At 32.8% G+C, this 26,235-nt stretch overlaps 3 protein-coding genes across 3 annotated transcripts in view; all 3 read left to right on the top strand.

The window, feature by feature from the left end:
* LOC110999447 (adenosine receptor A2b) overlaps positions 1-20,572 on the top strand; it is a 38,768-nt gene extending 18,196 nt beyond the window's left edge. Inside the window, exons 2-3 of the mRNA XM_022268505.2 lie at positions 13,784-13,995; positions 19,726-20,572. Coding sequence (XP_022124197.1) covers positions 13,784-13,995; positions 19,726-20,406 — 893 coding nt within the window. The 3' untranslated portion in view covers positions 20,407-20,572. The remainder of the gene's footprint in view (positions 1-13,783; positions 13,996-19,725) is intronic.
* On the top strand, positions 7,048-8,661 carry LOC110999448. The gene has a single exon (XM_022268506.2). The coding sequence runs from the start codon at positions 7,142-7,144 to the stop codon at positions 8,363-8,365; it is 1,224 nt and encodes a 407-aa protein (XP_022124198.2). The 5' UTR covers positions 7,048-7,141; the 3' UTR covers positions 8,366-8,661.
* A 2,466-nt stretch (positions 20,573-23,038) lies between the features above and the next one.
* LOC110999463 (odorant receptor 67a-like) lies at positions 23,039-26,012 on the top strand. Its single transcript, XM_022268521.2, has 4 exons — positions 23,039-23,054; positions 23,607-23,775; positions 24,214-24,428; positions 25,369-26,012. Exons 1-4 carry the CDS (start codon positions 23,039-23,041, stop codon positions 26,010-26,012), a joined length of 1,044 nt encoding a protein of 347 aa, XP_022124213.2.
* Positions 26,013-26,235: the final 223 nt, after the last annotated feature.

Here is a 26,235-nt window from a genome sequence, read left to right on the forward strand (position 1 = left end):
CTAGATCGTAATTTTAAATTTTGTATATGCGCAGACATAAATAAATAATATATAAATAAAATAGGTTAGGATATAACTTAATCATATCATAATTAAAAATTTACAAATTGAAATTTATGAAATATGCTGTTTCACAGTTATGCAATATTTGTAACTTTAGTGATTTAATATAATATTAATCAAAATAATCTTATCGTATCGTTAAGTTCTTAAAGTCAAGTTCTTTAATACCTGATGTATATTACACATGTCACCAACGGCTTAATTCTGTCAGCTAGTGTGAATTCTTCCACGTTATTGGTTTTTATTTCGCTGACATTGTAAACACAAATTGAACTACTGCCCCAAATAGTTGAACGTTTAGTACGTAAATATGTTGTGTTATAAACCATATATTACATTTCTATTTTAAATATACGTACTTGTTTTTGCTGTAGTCATCGATGATTCGATTTTTGTTAATATTGACAATGCTGTACATTTATGTATATTAAAGTAAAAGTAAAGACCTATGTACTTAATTTAATTAAAAAATGTATTTCTATAATACATTTGCAGCGAAGAAACCCTAGATTAATGCTATTATCGTGAGCTATTTGAATTTCTTTATTCTACAATAGCAAGTTAAAAATTGAACCCATGCATCCAACACGGCTGTGGGTGCATGCATATTGCACTACGATATATTTAAAAAAATATAATGCTTTCAAGGGGAAGGTGATTAGTGGTCTTTTTAGTTTTGACAATAATTATAAATAACTGTAATTATGACATTATGATATGAACTTTGTACCTAAGCCTATTTTTAGATGGCTAAATGAGCTTGGTTAGTCAATCTCAATGTACCACTTTCTTTACAAATAAACAGCAGTGTGATTAAAACTGTAAAACAAGACAAAAGATTCTCCAACGTTTGTTGAGTTCACAAAAAAATATTCAAAGTTAGTAGGAAATTATTATGACGTTTTTATAAAAACATCAAAACGAAATTTCATAGCAGTCAACGACAGATACTAATCAATTTGGAGATAAAATTAGCCTTTGAGGCCACTGAATTACATTCGGGTATACTGTTTTACTACTGTAAATCTTAGTTTCAGTTAACATTAATACAACATTATCCGTAAGGCGCTTTTTGTTAAATCGTCAAGTCTCATAAATCTTTGTCGTTCAGAATCCATCCCAAAGAAACTATCAGGCTGAGTTTAATTAACATACAAGAAAATATAATTAATGTACTTTAAACAAGTATTATTTAGACACGTTCCTATCAAAAGTTTCTTATCAAAAACTTTTACATTTACCCAGCATAATTACATTGGAATCCGTAGAGAATTCGTAAGGAATGGCTTTATCTGTATTTGTGGTCGACAGTCAATAACTTTCAGCTCGACGTTATCATAGACGCAAAATCCCATTAAACGAAATACGATAGCCATATGTTGTAATTCACCACAGATAAAATAACGCTTCTAATTGGCGGGAAAATATTGCTTTAAATTTGGAATTGGTTCAAAACACGCGCTATATTTTTAATGGTCACAGATAAAGTATGCATTGGTGATTTCATTTTATTTTTATTCTTTAAAAGTTATCGTTTGTTACTTACTATATCCACTGCGTGCAAAAGACCTAACCTTAACATAATTTAAAATTATTAGTAATATTCTGTTTTAGAATGAATAGCGATTGGTTACATATATTAAAATATTTAATATATGCTACAATAGTAAAGCAATTATTTAACGATAACATAATTGCGTATGTATATATTTTCTATACAAACATTTCCAGTATCTTAACTTTTTCACTTCAGTGTAGCTAACCGTAAAAATGTTCATTCTTTGAATTTGTTGCTAGGATACGTGCCCTTTTGACCTTGTCGCTAGGGTTACAAGATTTTCGCTACGCTCTACGTAATGCGAGTGAACGTCGTAAAAAACCGCGAAACCTGACATGGATAACCATAATTTGTTGGCGCAATGAAATACATAAAACCTTTTTGATTTTTATTTCAAAAACGTATCTTTAGATGCTTACCCATTGCGTACTGTTATTATCATGATATCAATTTTAATTATTTGGTTCTACTTTAATTTAACGTATACAAACACCGTTTACACAGTTTTAATAGTACAATTTAATTAATGTCATTCAATTGTAGCGCACGGTGACACAGCAATAAACTTGGTCAAATGAATATCAACTTAATTGAACATAGTTCTACGTAATGAAATGTTATCTTCAGTAAGAATACATCAGATACACACAGGGTATGAAGAACCAAAATTGTTTATAGTTAAAGAGACATGAATTTGTGATTTAACTTTGAAGTTTTATATATGATTTCGTAAAAATAAAATTAGAATTAATTTTCTTTAAAAATGGGTGCAATGTTGACTTGCGTGTGCGATCTCAACCATGAAGCCGCCATCGCGGCTGAGCAATCAACTCTTAATTCTATGTGCGCTTTAAAAGAAGAGTACGAGTGTAGACGTTATAACACAAGGGAAGGAGACCATCAGAGGAAACGGCGTCAGTCTCAGGCGTTATAGAATGCGTACACTACTTAATTGCGTGCGTGAGGTAAATACAATGTAATTTACTGTATTTTTGGATTATATCGGTAGACTATAGTTTGTTTTCATTGTTTACCAGGCTATGATGACTATTGTGTTTTAAATCAACCATAATTAAAAAAATACAACAGATTTATTGCGCCTGCTAAAAAAATAAGCAATACCAAAACTTCACATGCGCTTATTATTAAGATTTTAGTGATATTATTTTACAATGTCGAACTGCGTGTCTATTCAGGACGTAGATCCTAATGTCTTTTTAAAAACATTTTAATCACTCTTATGTAAAAAGGTGTGTTTTGAACCAATTCCAAATTTAAAGCAATATTTTCCCGCCTATTAGAAGCGTTATCTTATCTATGGTGAATCACAACAGTGGCTATCGTATTGTGTTAACAGGTAATTAATTTCATAATAAAAATGCGACGCGCTTATTAAATGCAATCATGATTCACTAGATGATTAGTCAAGAGTGGACTGTCATTAGTACTTCCTAGCAAATAACCTCAATATGCGACAAAGATTCGAAAACGAATTTCGATATAGCGCAATTTCTGTAGATGTCGCAAACTTAGAATTACGTGGTACGAAAACTCAAGTAAACAGTAGCCAAGCATTTATATTTAGACAGAAGGGGACGTCATTTTTTAATATAATGAAATGTTTTTCTATAATGTTGACAAATGTTTTAAAAACCAATTTGTAAGTATATTGTTTTTTGTAAGTCTATCTTAATAGAGCACATAATATTTTGAGATATGTCACTTTAAGTTCCCGGTCCAACCGATACGCACTTTAAACATAATATGTGAACCGAATCCAGTTATTATGAAAACATATTATAGGTATTATTAATAATAATTAAGCTTTAAATAGTTTTTTTGTTCAAGGGTTGAGATAGGCCTCTTACATTTGGTTCCATCTCTCTCTGTTTCGAACATTTTTCTCCCAATTTTCTCCACCAACTCGCAGCTCGGCAGACCACGGTGCAAGAGGGCGACCTCGCTTTCTTTTTCCTGGTGGCTCTTTTCACTTTGTTACACTTATGTTTACTATAGGTTTTATTGTTCTAATGTAATTGATGTGTATGTGTTAGTGTGTTAAATTTGTGATGTCATATTTCCTTGTATTTTTTAGGCATACACATTGTTTTAAATGTATATACAAATAAATAAATAAATAAATTATGTTTAAATTTCCAAAACATATGCTATATATATATATTATAATTCATTACTACAGCATTTTTACTTAATTACACAATTAATAAATGTTTATGTTTCCTAACAAAAATTATTTTTCCCAAAAAAATTATGGCGAAATATTCCTCTAATCATTGCATTCTATTCCACTTGTCAAATCTCAAATCAAAATGTCAAATGTCTAAAAAGATGTTTAAAATATTTCATTTGTGAAAGTAAAACGCAATATTACATTTTATTATCAATATTACAAGAACTGTGAAAATTTTAGAATACCAATTCGAAATAATAAATAGTATATTATTTCCGCCATTTTATGACAAGGTCACCTTATTTAGTTTCATAGTGGTTCTATACATAGTGCGATAAAAAGATGGTACCCATATTTTGTATTCTATTATCAAAATGATTACCGTTTCATTTTGCATTAAAATATTAAACACGTCTTTTTAGTGAGTTTTGGGGCCGCTTTTATGAAGTATTTTTATTGAGGAAAAGAGCAGATATTTTACTGTCTCTTCCATATAGTCTCGTCTTGAAATGCGTCCTAACGAACCATCCAAAAAAAATTGTTTGCTAGTGCTAAATAATAGTATTGTACTAAAAATGAAGTATTAAATTTTTTTTAAACATGCACGATCTAGTGTACGGGAAATACAATTCATCTATATGCTAATTGCGTAGTTTATGCTTGTTCACAATACTTATATCCGGCGATTATTTTGACTTTGTTTTAATGGCAGGATAATGTTATTTTAATTAAACTTTAGATTAAAGCCAGTATAAAACTGTCATAATTTAAACCACAAGGCGTCACCAATAATCGCCCTAGGCGGGATAGAAGACACTTCTCCGTTTCCCGACTGCCCTTCTCCACATCATCGAAAAACACCTGTTTTCGTTAAATTAAAGTAACAAGAAAGAGAGTTGAACTAATTTTTATAATAACAATAAAAGTGAGTCAAGAATTATTAATATATTTATTGAAGAGTTTAGAACGATTAATTTAAATAAACTTTTGAAGTGACTTTAGGCGCATGAGAGTATTTTTTTTACGGATGAAACGCAATAATAATAATTTTATTAATCTTTTAATTCTATGTCGTTTTTGTAACATATAAAAAAATTACACCAACAATTTTAGTTTGGAATTAAATATGTATATACAAATGATAAAGTGTGTTATCCATGGTTGAATGATATTTCATTAAAATGTATTGTTTCTAAGACAATACGCTCTTGTTTGTTACGTTTAAAATGTCAGTAATGACAAATAATATTAGTAATATCTATTGTTATTTAACCAATATAAATATATATATATATATATATATATTAGGCAATTTGTTTTAATAAAAATACAACTTGTTTGAAGTACATACTTTTATATACACATAATGCCGTTGAATTGCCGGTTTAATTATAAATAATAACAGATTGTCGTATAATAAAAATATATAATCTTAAATAAAATATATAGTCTTGTTTCATTACGTGGTAAGTTTACACAATACACAAATATAACAAAAACATAATCTATAATCCGTAACTCTATAGTATAATGAATATGAAAATTAAGAATATAACAGGCAATATTGTTGTTTTATTGCGTACCTGGGCGCCATTCGTCATGCGATCATTAATAAAGAATAAAATTTTATCACAGTCCACTTTATAATTAGTTTCCGCTTCTCTGCTATACATTATAAGTCTACAGTTGGCATGTTGGGTTACATACAACCTTAAATGAGTGATAGGATCCAAAATAGTGGTAATCTTCCAGTCCACGACGCCCGATTTTCGATTAATCGTGTTTGGCGGGTTAACCTCTTGAATTTTTGGTTCTTCACTCCACAGACTAACATCGATGTCGTCATCTGTCATCTTCCTAGAGTTATAATCATAGATGTGATTTCTTAAAAAACCTTGCGCTATGTAGCAGTATACTGCTACCGTCTCTAGTATTTCTTGGTCTTCTATTCTTACCCAGCATTGTTCTGCCTTCTCGTTTCGATGAGGCAAGTCTAATGGTACAGGGAATACGACGAAGGTTTTTTCGGCCTCCTTGCCGTTGACACTTAGAAAAATATGCGTAAATAACAATAACAAAGAAAGAAACATTTTATGTGAGCAGTGGTGCCGCTGCCATTATGGTAACTAAACTGTCGTAAAAGGTAATGCAAAAGCCTTCACGTCGAATGATTACGAGTGCTAAATGATTATTGCTTCAATTTAGTGTCTATTGTTGCGTACATTTTTAAAAGGCACGAATAATTAGATTTATTTACAATTTACTGTTTGAAGGTTGACTAGCAACTGACTTGCAGGCATGTTATTTACATTTTTAAAGGCATGTACGTAATCTTTTTGTTTCTAATACCCCGAGGTGAAAATATTTTATTAATTTGTAGTTTCATATATAACAAAATATAGTATATTACCTTTCTATACGTTTAACCACCTAGCAATAAACAAAAAAGGCAGATAAAAGGTTTCTTTTGTTATAAAAAGTATTTTAAAACATACAAAAAACCATTTCCAGTTATAAGTATTAATGTTCTTATTTGTTTTGTAACCTATAAAATGGTTTAGGAGTTTACTTATTCTACGCAGTGTGAAAAGAAATTGTAATTAAAACGTATTGAATTTTGATAAGAAGTCTTTTCTCTCTCTTCCTATTATTATTAGTAATGCAATACATAATACATGTTTTTATCTAGAGTTGTTAGGTTAAATAGTTATTTCTAATTTAATTTTCTTACAAATCACAACTATTTAAATTTAACAAACCTAAGCGACACTTATATTTTTATGTTTTCAATTTTCAAATCAACCTAGACACAACAACTTAGTACTCAACCTTCTAGGACCTCATTCGGTGTTATGTAAGTTCAAGACATTAATGATAGATGGCGCATTAAAAAAAATATGTAATGACACGATTATGTCTTAATAGATTCTTAATTATTTTAATAAAACAGTTTAAAATGCTGTTTAGAAAGTAGTATTCAATTCATAAAAATCATTAGTACTTTTGTACGATTACGTACGATTGTAATATTTTATTTTATATTTTTGATAGCTGGCAACTATATAATTGTCTTGTTTGTGATTGGACAATGCACCGTGCAGCTGTATGTTTATTCAATGTGTATTGGTTGAAAGAACTCTGAAATCTGTCAAGCTGCCAAAATTGCCATGTTTAATATTATAACGTTGTTTACGCAAGCCCCGATGCCCGACTTCATGAATAAAAATAAATTCACTATTCAGTTGATCATACACTGCGCGCGAGTGTCCGTGTTTTTCTTGTGTTTTGCTAGTAATTTTTTAATTAACACAGTTATATAGTTGGTGAAAATGTATCGTTATATTTACGCATTATGTTGTGCTATTCTTATATTGTCTGTTACGGATCCTTTAGAAGGCAAACGAACTTTTGGCGGTGGTAGACACAGTTATCCCAAATCTGGTGGCCTTTCGGGTAGTGGAGGCAGCCATTCATACCCTTCTTCAGGTGGATTATCTGGAGGTAGCCACGGATATCCATCATCGGGCAGTCGTTATCCGCCTTCCGGTGGTTTATCCGGTGGTGGTTCAGGATATCCTTCATCGGGGGGTAGCCACTCATACCCCTCATCTGGAGGCAGTCACTCGCATCCCTCATCGGGTGGCAGTCATACATATCCTTCCTCCGGAGGAAGCCATGGTTATCCCGCAGGAAAAGGATTGTCTGGGAACTCACCTAGTAGTGGAGCAGGCCATACTACCAATATACACAACCATTACCACTACAGCCCCCCACAACAAATCAGGTACACTCCGGTCCACGGTGGGGCTCCCGTAAGCTATCCTGTCTACCGAGGCTCACCACCCACCTACGTCTATCAATACAAAGACTCTGGAAGTAAATATGGTACATTATTAGCCGGACTAGCATTGCTTAACCTCGGAACACTAGCCGGAGGCGCATACGCTCTTAGCCATTCGGGTCATTCGAGTTCAAGTTACAAGCCTCAGCCAGGCGAGGTCTGCAAGTTTGGTATTAAAAAGGATAACGGCGATTATGAGGAAACGAAAATCGACTGTCGGTTAATAACAAGTTTCATTTTCGAAGAAGAAGCGAAAGCTAAAAATGGCGCCGTAAACACGACAATCACGACGACGACGACTAATGTAACCACAGTGAATGCACCTGCGTCAGTGGCGCCGGAAGTGCACGTAAAACCGTTATATGAAATGTTGCCCAATGGAACATTAGTCCCCTATAATGCAACTGACGTCACCGCAGGTAATGCAACAAGCGATGGCTCAGTCAATAACACGTCATCTGTTACGACAATAACAACTACTAATACGACAGTAACGAGCGCTTTAGACGTAAAGGGGAAGCCCGTGGAAGTGACACCTGGGATGCAGTGTTACGTCATAAGACACACCTCGACGTCAAACATGAAGCGGTCTGTGCCCTGCCGTCTCTTACAGTCCTATGCCGACCAATCTCTAAAGAAGAATTCGGCCTCTAGGACCGTACCCGTCTTTACTATAATCACAGTCATCCTAAGTATGCTAGTGATTCATTAATTTAATGAATTCAATCGTAATTAGTTCTTAATTGATAGGTCCATTAAGCGTATTTTCACTTTCGAATTTATCAAACTAAAAACATCATATATCTACGTTGAGGCCATAATTTGTATTAAATCTATCGATTTTGATCTTTTGTATTGTAAAGTCTGAATAAATGGTACTATTATATGCAGCTTCGATTTCCTTTAAAGACATTTTATACTTTTATTCTAGTACTTACTTTTAGATTGTATATTGTTATATGTGATATTTTATAAAGTATTTGTAGTTTAATAAACTTGTGTTACGAAGTTTGTTTTTATTCCTTATCTTTATAACTATATCTTATTAAAAGATGGCGTGTTCGTTACATCGACTTACCTATTTCAAGGGGTTTTTCTGGCTATTCATACAATTTATCGTCATACAGGTTGCTATGATTAAAATTAAACCGTGTTTTTTATCACGCTGGTTAAAATTTTTGTGTGCCGTAGAATTTATGAAATTAAATATTAAAAACATAGAGATTTTATAGAATTCTTAATATAGAAATATTGGGCTTTCCCCTATTCATTGAATTATTTTTGATAATTCCTCGCCGGTACAGGTCCACTGGAAAAATCATTGTTGCGATTTTGTAAGGGTCTAGTCTAGAAATAAATCAGGGAAATATTGGAAATATAAATAAAACTGCAATGAACTCCTTTAAAACTGTTTGTTTTATCAAATTAAAAATAAATGTTTTTTTTCCTACCCTAAATATTATATAGGTACTAGCTGACCCGGCAGACTTCGTACTGCCTCATCGATAAATAAAAGACCTAATCTTTTGTATAAAATGATTTTAAAACAAACAAAATAATTATTAATGAAAAAGCATTTATTGAATAAAGCATGAAGTTTTATTATTATTTTCGATACATCATGTTGCTTACTTAGAAATCAGAGTTTTCCTGAAATACTGGCTATTTATAAGGTTTAAATTTGATATTCACAGACACACACTGTGAAAATACAGTCTGTTAATTAATTTAAAGCTTTCTCATAAACTATATTTTTTGTTTTGTTTTGTTTTGTGGTGCGTAAATAAACAAAGAAGACGGTTTTCCGACGCGCGAACACGCGACGTATAATTGTCCATGCGCGAAACAGGGAAACTCCAAGTTGATTCCACAAACTTCTAAAGTCTGTCCTTGCGATTTATTTATGGTCATCGCAAAGGCCAGACGCACTGGAAATTGTAAGCGTTTAAAATCGAATGGTAAGTCCGTTGGAATCATCGGTATCCGCGGAATCAAGACATCCTCTCCTTTGTATTTTCCTTTTATGATTGTCGCCTAAATGACGTTATTCATCAGTCTTTTCACAGCCAGTCTTGTTCCATTGCATAGTCGAGGTTGATTAATGTTACGCAGCATGATGACAACTGATCCTACTTTTAACTGCAAATTGTGAGGTGGTAATCCAGGCAATTCCAGTGAATTTAAAAACTCAGTGGGATAGTTGATTACGTCATCCTGGTTCATTACGGTGTCGACTGATTTGAAGGAAACCATAATTTAATTTGTCTTTATTATTATTGATTTATCTTTCGATTTCTATATAGTCTTATTAAAAAAATAATCGGACAGAGTAACAACTTAAGTTAGCTAAAATAAAAAAATAATCGGACAGAGTAACAACTGAAGTTAGCTAAAATTGTGTTTATTTATGTACTATGTATTTTGAGACTATGCAATTTTGTCGCGTTCGCGATTCACTTTCACTTTTGTTGAGTTTCAGAACGCGATATTAGGTCCTCCAACGCGCACGCGAATTTGAACTTTATGCAGCGGTAATAAATTACAAATTGACTCTCCATTTTATTTAGAAAACGTTTGTATGGGAAATAGAAAAATGCTGTTTTGAGGATTTTCCCGGCAATTATTCGAATTTTTCTCACCTTTTAAACCTTCCCTAGACCTCCACGAATAATTCAAGACCAAGATAAGATAAATCCGTTCAGCCGTTCTCGAGTTTTAGCGAGACTAACGAACAGCAATTGATTTTTATATATATAGATTACATAAGTAAATTAAAATTTTTGAAGTATACATCACGTTATAAAAGTACCAATAGCGGGGTCATACCTATTAAATGGCTATGCTAAGTGATTATAATTAACAAAATGTATCACGCAAATTTATTAGACACGAATGTATAATAATAATAATAAAAGCCCTTTATTCGCTGACCACTTAGCTTAAATTATATTCTTATCAAACAGAAATATTCTTAAATCTTTTTGTATAGCAAAAATAATAATTTATTCTCAACCGCTTTGGTCAATGTTGTCTGTCGACATAGGCCTCCCCCAATTGTTTCCATGTCTCTCTATCCTTGGCAGACCTTCTCCATCCTTTTGGTAGATCGTCCTCCCATCTTTTAATTTGACCTCCTCGTTTTCGTTTTCCGTTCCTCGGATACCACTCTATTACATCCTTAGTCCATTTTTCTTTGTTAGTTCTCATTATATGTCCAGTACAGTACACACGAATGTATAGTTATGACTAAAACAATAGTAAATTTTAATACATTGAAACTTGGCTAAACATTGATTGTTTTAGGTTATCAGACTCGTGATCACTGACTTGCTTTAAAAAGGATTAAAAAAAAATAATCGTTCAGTGTGCTTAAATTTTTCATTACACTTCTCTCAAGAGTACCACAGTACATAACCAACGACAAAGTTCACGAACAACTTGAAATGAAAACAATGAAATGTAACCCGGAGACTGGCAGCTAAATACAAAGAGCGTTTAATCTGTCACCCGAACGAACTGGCTCGCCTACTCACTATAGAACAATATGTGAGACGACAAAATTCACCATATTCTAGAGAATCTAAGTTCTAGCTCTAGCTAGAAGACCGGCTCGCACTAGGCAGCAGAGTAGCTTCTAATATTACGCCACTCCACATGACTGCACTACAGAACAGATTTCCTCTTAGCCTTAGACTGAGCCTTTAGGCTAACTGGTGTTTCTTAAAGATTAAATCCAAATATATATATATATAATTTTCTAAGAATAATTTGATTGATTCAATTGTTCAACTACTATGTAAGATTTTAGCCAGGTGAACACTTCTAATAATTTAAAATAGTATATAAATATGGAACCATCTAAGATCGTTTTCAATATTTACTTTTTAGTATACGTAGTACGTACGTACGTAGTACGTATATACGTTGAAAGTAAATATTGAAAATTACAATGTATAATTTATTTGTGTAGTGATATACAATGAGGTGGAACAGTTACGGTCTATTTAGACTTTATTTCTATCAAGTAGAAAGTAAGGAGAAGATTTGTAGCATTTTTACAAGGACTGGTATGGAATTTAACATCCCGAACTTTAACACGGGACCATTTACATTTTTAAGATTCAAACGCGATTAATTATAATGATTTTGCTCACGACTGAAATATATATACAGTTTTATAATTATCTAAGATAGTGAATAAAGATCTTTTATTAAAAATTGGTTTGGTTTGGTCAAAGCACCTAGTCATTGTTCAGAAGCGCGGCAACCTTCGCAAGGATATGGCACTATAAGATGAAGAAGAATTAAAAAATTAATTAAATAAATCAGTGGCGTCAAGTTTGGGCCTCAGATTTCTGTATCCTGTCTGCATCATGTGCCTGACACACGCCGTCGACTTTTTGTGTCAAAGCAAACCGGTTTCCTTACAATGTTTTTCTTCACCGTTCGAGCGAATGCACATTGAAAGAAAGTCCATTGGTGCACAGTCGCGATCAAACCTACGACCCCAGGGATGAGAGTCGCACGCTAGACATTAGGCTAACACTGCTCTTTATTACATCTTTACCTAAAAAAATAATTATAATTTACGATACCTACGCTTTGAATTTTTGTTATTTGTATTCAAAATATTTATATATACTTATGTATATAATTTATGAAATATGTACATCTTAGATCGTATATATATTACAATATTACAAGAATTATATGAAATGTCATATAATGCTTGTATTATATGTTTGTAGACGTAATCACGTCTAAATAGGCAAACAATACTTAACAAAATGGCCAAATATAAAAACAGCTGTTTGGTCTGACTAGAACGTTCGATAAAAAAACTCGCGCGTTTGTGTTCATCGTTCATTTATATCAATAGAGAATTGGAATTTAATTTAGTATTTGATTTTATGTACCTATGTGTACTACGAACTAAGTATTATTAAATTGTAATGAAGAGATCGCGTGTAAAATTCACATTTTGTAATTGTCGTGCTATTTAACTTTAATAAAAGGTCAGAGTAAAACACCGAATGAAATAAATTTAGCTGAGTTCACCTTCATACAATACTTCTTATATTAAGAATTTAAATTGACTTCTATATGTAAAGCAGCCATACCAATAAACACTACTAGTAGTTTAAAAGTCTATATTTTTACGAAAGGACGTTACATCTTGGCTGAGACTCAATTCTGGGAATCAACAGATTTTTCTATGTGCACAATTAACAATTGCGCAGCGGTGAAGGAAAACATCACTAGAGCACCGTCTTACACTGTGGTTGTTTCTAGATCCAAAGACAATTATTGTCTTCTGTTGGGCACAAATCTTTTATCTGTGCTTAACCTAACCTATTAAAACACCAACAAATAAGTTATGACTTAAAGGTACAAAGACCTTACCAGGTCATAAAATAAAAAAAAAAAAATAAAACACCAATGACTTACAGGTCTATGTTACCAGGTCATAAAATTAAAAAAAAATTTAAACATCAGTCTGGCCAAAAGGTCTATATACCAAGCCATATACGAAACAAAAAAAAAACATCAGTGAAACAAATCTTAGGGCAATACCCTTCAAGGGATGTTGCGTGACTTAATATAAACATAATAATGATTTTACGTCCCCTAGTAAATTTGCAGTGATGGCCTAGTGGCTCTTAGCACTGAGGTTGTGGATTTGATTCCCGGCTGTGCACTAATGGATTTTCTGTTTATTAACGCATTTAACACTCGCTCGTACGGTGAATAAAAACCTACTCAAAAAGTCAAGCGTGTGTCAGGCGTAGAAGACTGAAACTGACGCCAAGAACAAGGCCATTAAGTATGAATCACCGAATATGGACAGTCAGTGTATAACAATTAGACAAAACGTATAATAGTTACATATTTATTTAACCTCATTATTTGAATTATCTGTTACGTTAAATAAAAACAACATTGAAAGTTTTATTATAACGCATTATCTAGTTATATAAAGTTTATTTAAATATCACAAAAATATAGCTAACTTCAGGGTGTCGGACTTTTGTGACAATGTGCGCGCATCGTAAAAATGTACTCTTATCATTTTTTCCTAACGTAGAAGTTCAAAAATATAATATTTCTCAAAATCTCTCTTATTTTCCAGGCATAATATCAGTATGCTGGGTGGCTGGCGGTTTGGTAGGATTCCTGCCATTACTGGGGTGGCATGCAGCCGTGGGGCCATCACCTGGCTGCTACTTCGTAGAAGTGATGGACTACAATTACCTGCTGTTCCTGTATTTCGCGACAATAGTGACACCTAGCGTTTTGTTGGCAGCTTTCTATACCCATATATATCGAGTTGTGGTCAAACAGGTAAGATCATTGGACATTTAGGCTCACAAGGTTTTTTTAAGAACAGATATTCATTTAAGTAATATCACTGTACCTATGCGTTTCCTAGGAAACATTATTTTCTTCATAATATTGATTCAGAAATACATCAGCAGACAGCAATTTGGTGGTACCAAATCTATCCTACCTATCAAAATGGCTGATTTTGAATCGAAATTTTATGTAATTCATCCATAAACCTGAAAAAAGTTTTCCTTTCTCCTCATGTAAGGGACATCTTCAGCTCCGCAATCCTATTAGTTTTATTAAATCTTGAAAGTGAGACAGCTGTGAACATTACGTTAGATATATACGGTTAGAATAACTTTATTTCTCATATGAATTAAAAAATTCGCTTACTGAGAAAAACATTACAAGACTAAATCATTATTACTAGAACGCACAGAAGGTACCTATACAAAAATTCACAAAACAAATACAGTAACAAAAATGCAATGCAGACACAACAGACTCGAAACGGTCAACCAAGCAAAAACGTAGGTTTAGGATATATTATACATACATGTCTAGATGCTTGACGAATTCTGGTCCTACAAATTTTAATTTCGTATTAAAATGCGACTCATGATTTTGTTTACAAAAAGCGTAATATCACTACATAGTATAAAACAATCTTTGAAACTACGCAACGGATAATATTGGATTTTAAACGGATTTTAATAGATAGAGTGATTCAAGAGGAAGGTTTATATGTATAATAACACCCATTAAATAGTGGAGAAGTACTGTTATTTTTGAGGTTTCTAATGTGATGTCATAAATAATTACATTTTTTCCGCTTACATTGCAAACGCAGGCTGAACCCTACGAGTTTTATCAAAATAATGTACTAAGGTATTGTACACATTGAAAAGGTCTACATAAAAGTCCGTGATGGTATATGTCTATCTCTTATGGATAACCCACATTTTTATATACAACGTTCACAGATTTTCTGTAGTGTATTTAGTATCAGCATTGCACCCATGCGAAGTCGGGGTGGGTCGCTAGTTATTCAATAAATAAATAGTTAAAGATAAAGTTAAAGTCTAAAGAGACAGCGTATCGCTTGGTATGTTTTTCTACGCGACCGAAGATGCTCGGGACAACATGACTTAACACAATCTGTGTTAAGACAACATGACGTTATCAGTGATCCATTACCTCTTAAAACAGCGCATCTGTCTGTAAGAAATCTTAAAATGGAAGGTTGTTTTACTTGATATTTTTGTTAGAGATGTCATATTACCAATATTGGGTAAGCCAATTCGAACTAAATTACAACATTTTTGTGTCTACACATTTTGTATTGTATACCTAAAAAGTATATTGTATTCAATCTTTAGTTTATCTAGCTACTGTTATGCTAGGAAATAAGGTTTAATTAAATAAATATTATTATAACAGAAAAAAAAAAATAAGTAAGACGTGTAAGAGTCTCTCTAGAAAACAATGCCGAAGCTCGCAGCTAGGTACTCCAGTTTATATAAACAGTTTTATCGTCATTCTTTCCGAACATTTTAATTGATAATGTGCTCAGTCTGATGACGCATGGTTGACCTAATGAACGAGCTCAATGAAACATCCACCAAAAAACCCAGACGCAACTCGATCATATATATCTTATATTAGTTAACCTCTTTTATAAAGGCGACTAAAGAATGCACAAAAAGTATATCATATTTCTTGCATCGGTCATAAAATCCTGTTTGTAGCGGAGTATTTTTTAAATGACAATTTTGGATTTGGGCTGTACAGTTCGGTGGACATACGCTTATTAAAGAGTTAAGTTGGCGCCTGGTAGATAGTACCGGTGACTCCAGAGCTGGTGAATTCCTCGCTCAACAAATAATGCTGCCAGCGTTAACGGTACACCGGGACCAAACTTTTAAAATTTGTTTTAATTTTCTTTTTATTCATTGCTGTGTAAGTCGAGAAGTCGTACGGTATAGATGAGAGTTAAAAAATATGTGTAAATGGATTGGTGTGTAAGATATTGATACGTCGTACCGATAGATGAGAGAAAAAAAACATATAATATGTAAAATAGTCGTGAATACTTGAATCGGTTAAAAATATCTTTGTATGAAAAACGTGTTGACCAAGCGCAGATATTTCTATTTTTGGGACAGCGTTGCGATTCAACTGGATTAGTAAAAAAATAAATCGAATAGTCTTATTTTATTACTATATTTTTGGTTATAATGAACGGGCCATGGGGCCAGTCATTTTATTTTATGTTGTGTGAAGATATTATGATTGATAAATCAATTTGTATTTACACCATACTTCTATAATTTTCATAAACTATGTATATAATAAAAATAAATCATTCAAATACACATTCATAAGTAAAAACCTATTTAAATACCAAAAAATAATTACAAAACCAAAAGTAATTAAAAAACAAAATAGTTAGCATTTTACACACAATTTAAATTAAAACATGTCAATTAAAAAACAACCTTAACATAATTACACAGGAACCGTGTGTGTTTCTGTGTGAAAGTGTTGTGCAATACTTTCTCTTGTGACGTCATTGTATGCGTTCCATATGCGCGTTAAAATACAGATAATATTAGCACATAGATTTATAGAACCTGCGGAAATTCGTTATCACAGACTTATGACACCACAGTTAAAATTAATTATCAGAACTACTGACGCAGTTAAGGGACGTTAATGTGTAATATGGTAACATTAATGCTATCCCCATTCCTTGAAGTTCATGAAATATTACGCCTAAGAACACCAAGCAAAGGGTATAAGGAAAGATAATACATCTCGTTCTATCAAATTATAATAACAGTTTGATAAAAATAAACAGATCAATGTTTTAATGAAAAATGATGTCATGTACTTCGACGTGTTCTATAAAGACTTTGTAAAAAGCCACATTCATCTTTATAATGATGTGGTATACTCCGCACAATCTACCGCATTTACCATGGAGATTGTTCTGAGGAGTTGTTCGGATACAAGCAGCTGAGTTTTTTCATTGGACGTCAAGGCAGAATACAAAATACCATCCGTAACACCTAGACGTCCGTCGTTCCATAGCAGAGCATTTTCAATAACACACACACAGCAGAGCAATTTCTGCCGCGCGCCAGCACTATTAGGAACTAGCTGTCGAACTAACCAATTAAACTTAGGTTCATTCACATTTGAGCGATTGCGAGCCTTCTGGCAGTGCGTCCATGGGAGGCGGTATCACTTCAGGTATCACTTCACATCAGAATAACCTCCTGTCCGCTTGCATCCTCTTACATATAAAAACTTTACAATAATGCATGTACGATTATTTCAGGGGTAAAATCTTTCAAAATTATCGAATGATTAAAATACCACGTGTCGATCTTTTTCGTGACAAATATTTAACAAAGTACTAGAAATTGTATTTTGATTAATGATTTATATTATTACTAGCAGACTCAGCCAAACGTTGCTGTGTTTTTTGCTATATTACATTATACATAGTAGTAAACTGTTAAGGGAAAAGGTAGGAGAACTTATGTGAAAGGTGTGTTAAAAGTACCAAACTTTTAACACAGCGCCATCTGTTAGAATTGTATCTAATAATAAACAAATATTTGCAATAAATTAATATTGCGGGTATAAATTGAGATGTAAGCTATCCTATCTATTAAGTTAGACGGTGTGCAAATTTGATTAATATCGGTTCGGTAGTTTCGGAGTCCATAGCGAACAAACAACGTGACACGTAATTTATATATGTATATAGATATTGTAAAACAAATAATGTTACAAGAAGTATTGTTATTGTCAACATTACCATGTTCAGAATAAAATAACTATTATACCGTGTTTCTATGTGTGTGTGAGGAAACAAAGGCTAAATACAAAATAAATTTGTTACTTTTATCTTGTTCTTGAAAGGTTTCAAGCGGAAAATGTATACCTACTCCGATAAGGAAAAAGCGAAACAATATTACTAAACACTTGCTTTTGTATATTTCGCAGCCAATGATGTCTTAGATAAAAATGTTCTTAAGAAAATAATAAGAATTTCTACGTTCCTTATTAGCAGGTAAATAGTTAAATGCTCTATTTACTATTATTGTATTTTAGTTGCATTAGTGTTGGCTTAGTGGCGTGCTGGAGAGGACAAACACGTTTGCTATCAATATATTAAGTCCATATTTAGTGAGCAAACATAAAGGCCTGTATTCACTTTGATTAGTGCGAGTGCAAGTGATTAGTTATTGATGTTGATTAGTGTAGGTGTGCAGTGTTAGTAGTGTCCAATTATTGTTTAGTGGCTCTGTTAAGTAAATTCATTTGTCATATAGTTTGGCAGTCATTCTGTGAGTGAGGGGGAAGGGAGGGCGCACGCGACGTCACTACTTGCAGTTCTCTCTGAAATTAATAGAACACTGTTCTAATCACTTTACTACGCAGCCATCACCTGCATTAATCAGTCTGCGTCCACGCTTGTTTTCTCCGAATACAGGCCTTAACTTATCACTTGCACTAATAAAAGTGAATACAGGCCTCAATATTATAAAAAGGATAAATTAGTTTTTTTACGGATAAATTCAATACTGCATATTACGCCCGAGTAAATATAGCTTTTAAGAAATTATTGTTATCTACTAACACATAAATTGAAAGACTGTAGTGTCTGCTAAATATTTATTCGTATTGCAATAGACATAATATACATTTATAAGAAATCAATAAACACATGTCGCTGCCTGTATGACTCAAAACTTAGCGATTAAAGAGTGGCGAAAAGTTACTTTCCAGATCTTCATGCCCACTCTTCGCCCTTGACTTGTATATAATATACTAGCAGACTCGGCCAAGCGTTGCTGTGGCTAAGGTTTTTGTTATATTACATAGTAGTAAATTAATCAAGGGAAACCGTAGGAGAACTTATGTGAAACGTTGGTACCACGACACGGACCTAAACTAAACTACCTTTAACTCAGCGCCATCTGTTAGAATTGTATCAAATAATAAACAAATGTTAATGTTATCGTAATTTTAGTAAGGATGCCTTTTTTTTTTGAAAATGAAATAAAGCCTATGTCACTCAGGAATGATGTAGCTTTCCAACAGTGAAAGAATTTTTCAAATCTGCCAAGTAGTTTCGGAGCCTATTCAATACATACAAACAAACAAAAAATCAAACCTTTCCTCTTTATAATATTAGTATAGACTAGCAGACTCGGCCAAGCGTTGCTGTGGCTAAGGTTTTTGTTATATTACATAGTAGTAAATTAATCAAGGGAAACCGTAGGAGAACTTATGTGAAACGTTGGTACCACGACACGGACCTAAACTAAACTACCTTTAACTCAGCGCCATCTGTTAGAATTGTATCAAATAATAAACAAATGTTAATGTTATCGTAATTTTAGTAAGGATGCCTATTTTTTTTGAAAATGAAATATAGCCTATGTCACTCAGGAATGATGTAGCTTTCCAACAGTGAAAGAATTTTTCAAATCTGCCAAGTAGTTTCGGAGCCTATTCAATTCATACAAACAAACAAAAAATCAAACCTTTCCTCTTTATAATATTAGTATAGATATATGCGCATAAAGTAATTTGAGTTTCATATGATAAAACAAAAAAATATCAATATGCAATCTGTGGCAAGGAACCGTAGAGGGTTGACAACTATTTTACTTATTTTTAAAAATTAACGTAAAAAATATTTATTCTCTCTTTTCTTCTTTCCAGATGAGTGCGGTAGTAACAGTGGAAGGTGGGCAAGGACGTGCCGGAACAATGTTACGAGTGCTTGGTGCTGCACAAAAACGGGAAGTGAAGGCGACACAGAATCTTGCCATTATAGTTTTCTTCTTCATTGTTTGCTGGATACCACTATACACTATGAACGCTATCAAAGCATTCATGCCTGAGCTCGATATACCAAATCCTATTACATACTTTTGCATTATATTCTCGCATCTAAACTCTGCCATCAACCCTCTACTATACGCGTATCATTTGAAAGATTTCCGGGCAGCTCTAAAGGGTCTACTTTGTACGATTATTGGGAGAGGAGTACCCATACCAGCGGCATATCGACCCCCAATACCGGTACGGCGTCCAGCCTTGGAAAGATGCAACGCCTTGAGGGAGAGACCGAGAGTGTATGTGAACTCCCCAGTCTGGTTGCGTCAGAAGGAAGCCGAAAGATTAGCGTTGGAAGAGAAGAAAAGGGTAGCAGGCAACCCGGTATCTACAAATCCAGATTTGGAGCCTTTTTTGAGTCGAGCTCATGGTAGAAGAGCGGAGGGGTTGGACAATCACATGGGGCCTTTTTTGATTGAATCAAGTCAGGAGTGTCAAAGGCCCTGTCGGAAGGTTGAGGATTTTATTCGGAGAGTGCGGAGTGTTAGTTCGGACAGAAGTTGACATGAGATTCGCCGAGACTCGGCATTTCACACAGAATAAAGCTTTAATTATTTTAGTGACATTTGTAAATATCATATTTATTAGGATATATTTTTTAAATGTTTTGAATGATGTCGTCGCTTCTGAAAGGAGTCAATTGCTTGGTTAATAAATGGATGTGAGCATATTACTGTATTTTTTTGGAATATCAAAATATCACATATCAAATCGTTTATAATAATTAGACCACCTTAAATGGCACATTTGAACGTTAAATAAAATATAAAGATGATTCTAGTTGCCCCTTCTAAAAGGCAGTTTCGTGTGGAGAAGAAGGGGCAAGAAACTTCACAGTTAGGTACTCTATTAAAATATAATTTACAATCTTTGTGTACATTAGTCAAATAATAATTATATGTGAAGACAATGTACTCTCAGAATAAAATTACTATACAGGTCTATTATTGTATTGTTAGTATAGAGAATATAAAACATTAAAGAGTAATAAAAAAACAATAAAACAGTGTGTGGGATAAACATAAAATATTGTATTTGTAGTGTTATTATACAACAAATAAATAACAAAAAAATGAAAATTTAGATCAGCAACCAATTGATTTTCTCAAGGCTCTATGATTGTGTCCTATGGAGCAGGAATAGCATGTTTCCAAGCATTAGATTATCTTTTAAATAAATCAGATCAATCACATACAAACACGCGTTTTGTATTTGATTTTAATGTAATTTTATCAATATGCGCTGAACCTTCGTATTGTGCGGTGTAACTCTACACCGTAATTGGCCATGGGATACACTGACACTGAGTAAGAACTAAGTATGCAGTTCGATTTTCTCTCGGATTTCTCTTATAATACTAAGACTTATTATGTGATGCGGTAAGTTATCGGTTAAAATAATGCAGTGCAGGACCGTTTAAATTATCACAAAACAAACAAACATTACAGTGGTTATCCATCGATAAAAAAGTATGTGCAAATAAATACACTGTTACTAATGAACTGATAATTAATAAGTCAATATCATGTCTATTCGCATCGGATTCAAAGTCCTTGCAAGTCATGTAACGAGATAATGAATAGTTTTGTATATACTATATTATGAAAAACTATTTTTAAATAAGTGCCATGATTATAATTTTTACGGTAGTCTCCTTGACGGCTGATGAATTCGTAATTCGTATTGTCTAAGACCTTGACAACTGATTCGTATAGCAACTTTCTATTTACTTGTGGCGCCATCTGTTGCCCCATCGTTGTACTGTTAACTACATGGCAATTGGCAGGTGCCATAGTTCAAATTAACTCTCATAGATGGCGATGATTTTTGAAAAGTATTGTTAAAGCTTATAGATATTGGTAATCACAACAAATTTTTAATTACTTAAACGCTCAACGCTATGAACTCAAATTCATAGACCATACCTACTTACACTAGCCAGCTTGAATGATTTTATAGCAAAATATTTGATTCTCCTTGTCGACAAACAAAACAGTTTCAGACTTTTAAAATACGGAAAGTCGCATATTTTGGACACTTAGTGTAAGCTTATAGTGGTGGGCAAAATACAAGGCAAGAGATGAGATGGTAAAACGTAGAAATCGTGGTTGCGTAACGTACGAGATAATCTTTAAAAATAAAGTGGCATCTGAAGATAAAGAAAGATTTCGTTTTAAAAATTAGATGTGTTTTTTGGAAACACATTCTTAAAATAATAATCTAAAACATTATTTACTTTATTTTAATAATTATAAAAAACTTTCCATACTAAACAATCGCAATAATATATATAAAAAGTCAAACGTTTTATTCTTTTTGTACTAAATTGCACGTTATTATATTTATTAATCACAGTTTTTATACCAACACCTAGCCCCTATAATTATACACCGCAGGAAAATAATTTGACGGACAAACCTGCGTCAATTTTAATTGCCAATATATATTTTACATATAAAGTTTTAACCTGCTTATCTGTTTATTATTATATCAATGTTTTCATTGACGGAGAGATTTCGAGATTAATTAAAGTCGGTTTAGCCGTAACGATATTTCTGAAATCATATCCCTGAGAATTGAGACATCTTTTCATATCATCTACATGAAGTAGATTCGATCACATTTGTCTAACTAATTATTTTGTCTAAGATATATAGTTAAAAAAATTGTCAAACTCCAACGTATTAACTGATTGGCTTGATGCTGTCTACGTAGAAACATTGCGTCTCTATGCGGATTCTACAAAGCTTACAATGGTGAACGTTTTGAAGAGTTTTTTAGTTTGTCTTCTCCTGCCTCACATCAACACCGTACGAGACGTATCAAGAAAAATTTCATCAGCTTCGTGATGGCTGGAATAATTACTGTGGAAGTGTGGGACTTCCACATAGTTATTATTTGCTAGAAAAAATTATACATATCAAACAAATATAGTATATTGACGTAAATTGTGTTAAAAAACTTTTTTATTCTAACCTATGGTTGACTACAATATTATGAACTTTGGAAAAATTCCTTAACTTAGGATAGCTTATGTACTGTAACAGGAGGTAAGCAAGTGCTTTGAGGGAGAGAGCTTTAAGATTGGTGGCCTTTAGCAAGGTTTTACACTTTTTACGAATTCGCCTACCACGACATGACTTCCTCCGTAGGTATGTGCTGTCTTGACTGTTAGCCATATGAATCTATTCTTCTAGAGTTCTAATCCATTTTAAATGAAAAAAATGTAAGCCAAAGCAAGCTGCGATTAATAGCCACTAATAGCTCAATTAGCTGTGAATATTTTTATTCAAACCCTTTGAGGATTTGTGTTAATCTAGATTTGATCGTTAAAATGTTATCATATGTTAAGAATCATTTTCTTAGACTTAAAAGTCGTTTGCAGAAAAATTCAATAGAAAATTTATTTTGGCTCGTGAACCTGATTCCAAGTGTTTCAGGATCATCTTTGGGTTCTAATCGGAAGGCTAACGGTATTTACTTAATTAATACTTGTTAACTTTAACAGCAGATTTAGCAGTTTTGAAAAAAACTTTATTTGATTCACAATATTACATTCCAAAGGTTGTAAACACCATTGATAATATTATATCGAATGTATTACTTTTATTATTCTCATAATAATGACCAACGGTGCACCACAAGTTGTTTTTTGTTAAATCAATTTATAAATTGGGCGTAGTTAATGATAAGTGTTATTTCAGTCCCCTTTTGGGTTGTCTCTGTGGGTCTCCTTACATACGTGTATGTAGCGGGGAATGTGATGTTTCAAATGAAATTCGCAAAAAGCCCCGGCGATTACATCAAGAGTAATGTCAATGTTTTGTTATTATTGCTCACATATAACAACTGCTACTGGTGGCTCAGACAATCGTAAGTTACAAAAGAACGTACTGAAAGGACGGCTAACATGGGTGTTCAAACGCTCCGGTTGTTGCAAAGCTGCCTTTAAAAAAAAATCTCTTAAAACTATCACAAAACCTTGTCATACGTACTTTGTGTACTTTTTATGTTCATGTGTACAATTCAGTCGCTTGTATCGTTTTTCTACAGGGGAAAGACGCTGGGGAAAATAAGCTTTTAAGGATTTGCTTTATTATTTTAATACGCACCCGAAACACATTTCAGAAGAATATATTGTTGAGCTCGAATCGATCTTTAGTCTTGTAGACCAATCAAGAGTTGTCGGAAACGTTAAATTCCTCTGTCACAAATATTTCTATGAAAATACTTTTACAAAATATTGAAAAAAAATACAATAAATAATTTAAATTTTATTTTAAATGTAATCTATGATAATTGTTTTTACAGGACACTTTTAAAGAAAGTTTTAAAACAAGTAAAAGAAAATGACAGACTAGCCAAAGAGTCAGCCGGCCATTTTGAAATTCACGAGAAATTGTTGTCAGTTGTCAAAAAAATTATTGTTTTATTCTATGGTTCAATTTGGACAGATGCAGTTTTCATATATCTTCCTAATCGTGTAGATATTTCGAACAATCATTATTGCATGACACCTTGTGTTGGTAAGATTTTGTTGGTTTTTCATTAATTAATAAGGAATAATTATATACCAATTTGAAGAAAAAAAAAATGGGAGCCGTCACGGGACGCCTGGCAGATGTGAAACATCGACATTATTTTGGAAAAGTAATAAGCAGAAAAGAACAGATTGTGATAGGAACTAAATAATGATAAAATAAAATATTACGATTTTTTTGCCAGATAACGATGACTATTTATTGAATAAAAAATTATTTTCATTAAATATTTTTAATGTGAAATTTACTACTGCATATAGACTGTATATAGGTATATAATATGTAACTACTTTTGCATGCATTTGTCGTGCTCCTAAACAAGACTGCTATGGTTACAATTAATACAAACCACAGCGGTTTTATAATGTAACATATTGTGATATATTATTATATTATTTTTTAATAATAATACCATCAAATAGCGCGGCGACGCGTCGCCACGGCATGCGTCGCCACGGCAGAAATCGGTTTTACGTGCGGCTATAGATGTTTCACATCAAAATATCCATATATTTAATTTTTGTCTATTTACACTGAAAATCGAACCAAGATAATACAAAATTAATAATGTGTAACTTAATTTTTAAACTAAAATTTTACCGTAACTAAATTTGAAATAATTCAATATGTCTTGGTGTAAAAAATGTATTATTAGAAAAAAATTTGCAAAAAATCTTTTCTTCTCTTTCCTGGTAAAAAATAGAGTTTGATTCCCAATATAACATTGTACACCTAAATATGACAATGTACGATTGGCTTTAGATGTTTAATTTACGTTTTTTACTACAGGAACTATGGTAGATTAAAATTAGATAATGTATTATGTGTGTAAAACAAATTATAGAAAAATTAAATTCTGCCCGCGACTTTACCAAAAATATTTTACGAGGTCATTACGACTATGATGTCACCATTTTGTTTTCAGGTATGGAGCCACTATCGGCAACTCCGAACCGGCAAATCTGTAAAACAATCCTATTCATACAAGAAGTCATTTTAGTCATTATAGACCTGAATTACCAGACCCTTCAACTGCTATTGATCTCTCATACAGCCACTATGTATCGTCTCCTAGCCGAAGAGATGCAGCAAATAGATGCTCAAGTGTTAGATGAAAATCATTACCAAGAAATCAAAAAGAAGCTCCCATTGCTGATAGTCCGCCACGTCCTCACTTTGGATATAATAAAGAACCTTCAATCACTCTACAGCTTTCCTATGGGTGTTAATTTTGCCTTAAACACTGTTTGTATTGCACTCTTTTTCTATTTACCTACCGAAGAATGGATAGACTTCTGTCCCTTTCTTATTTACTGTTTCTTTGTATTCTTTTTGTACTGCTATCTCTGTCAGAAGTTAATAGACGCTTCGGAAATGTTCGAGCGGTCGGTGTATGCGTGTGGTTGGGAGAAGTATAATATCAGGGAGATGAAAATTGTCTATATAATTATGTTGCAAGCCCAAAAACCGATAGAATTGTTAGCGGCTGACATAATACCGATAAATATTTATACATTCGCAACGACGATACAATTTTTGTATAAATTCATAACTATTGTGAAATTTTAAATAATTAAATAGCATTAGAAGGCGGTTTAGCATTTCTTCGCACTGATCTAATAAGTATAAATTAATTAATGTAATTTTAGTGTACGGATGCTAAATTATTGTTAATTTAAAAATATACCGTAATTTCTTACGATATATTGAATGTTGTTTGTTTGTAATATTGTATTATTAATGTTTTTTACGTCTTTATATATTTTACTATTAGTGTATATCAGAGCAGTGT

The sequence above is a fragment of the Pieris rapae genome, chromosome 11 (genome assembly GCF_905147795.1).
Source record: "Pieris rapae chromosome 11, ilPieRapa1.1, whole genome shotgun sequence".
NCBI lineage: Eukaryota > Metazoa > Arthropoda > Insecta > Lepidoptera > Pieridae > Pieris > Pieris rapae.

Bases quoted from the DNA above. Each gene is read 5' to 3' on its own strand.
- LOC110999448 (XM_022268506.2), top strand. From the start codon at position 7,142: ATGTATCGTTATATTTACGCATTATGTTGTGCTATTCTTATATTGTCT.
- LOC110999463 (XM_022268521.2), top strand. The intron at 23,776-24,213 runs GTAAGTTACAAA...TTGTTTTTACAG, and splicing joins TACTGGTGGCTCAGACAATC to GACACTTTTAAAGAAAGTTT. The intron at 24,429-25,368 runs GTAAGATTTTGT...TTTTGTTTTCAG, and splicing joins TTGCATGACACCTTGTGTTG to GTATGGAGCCACTATCGGCA.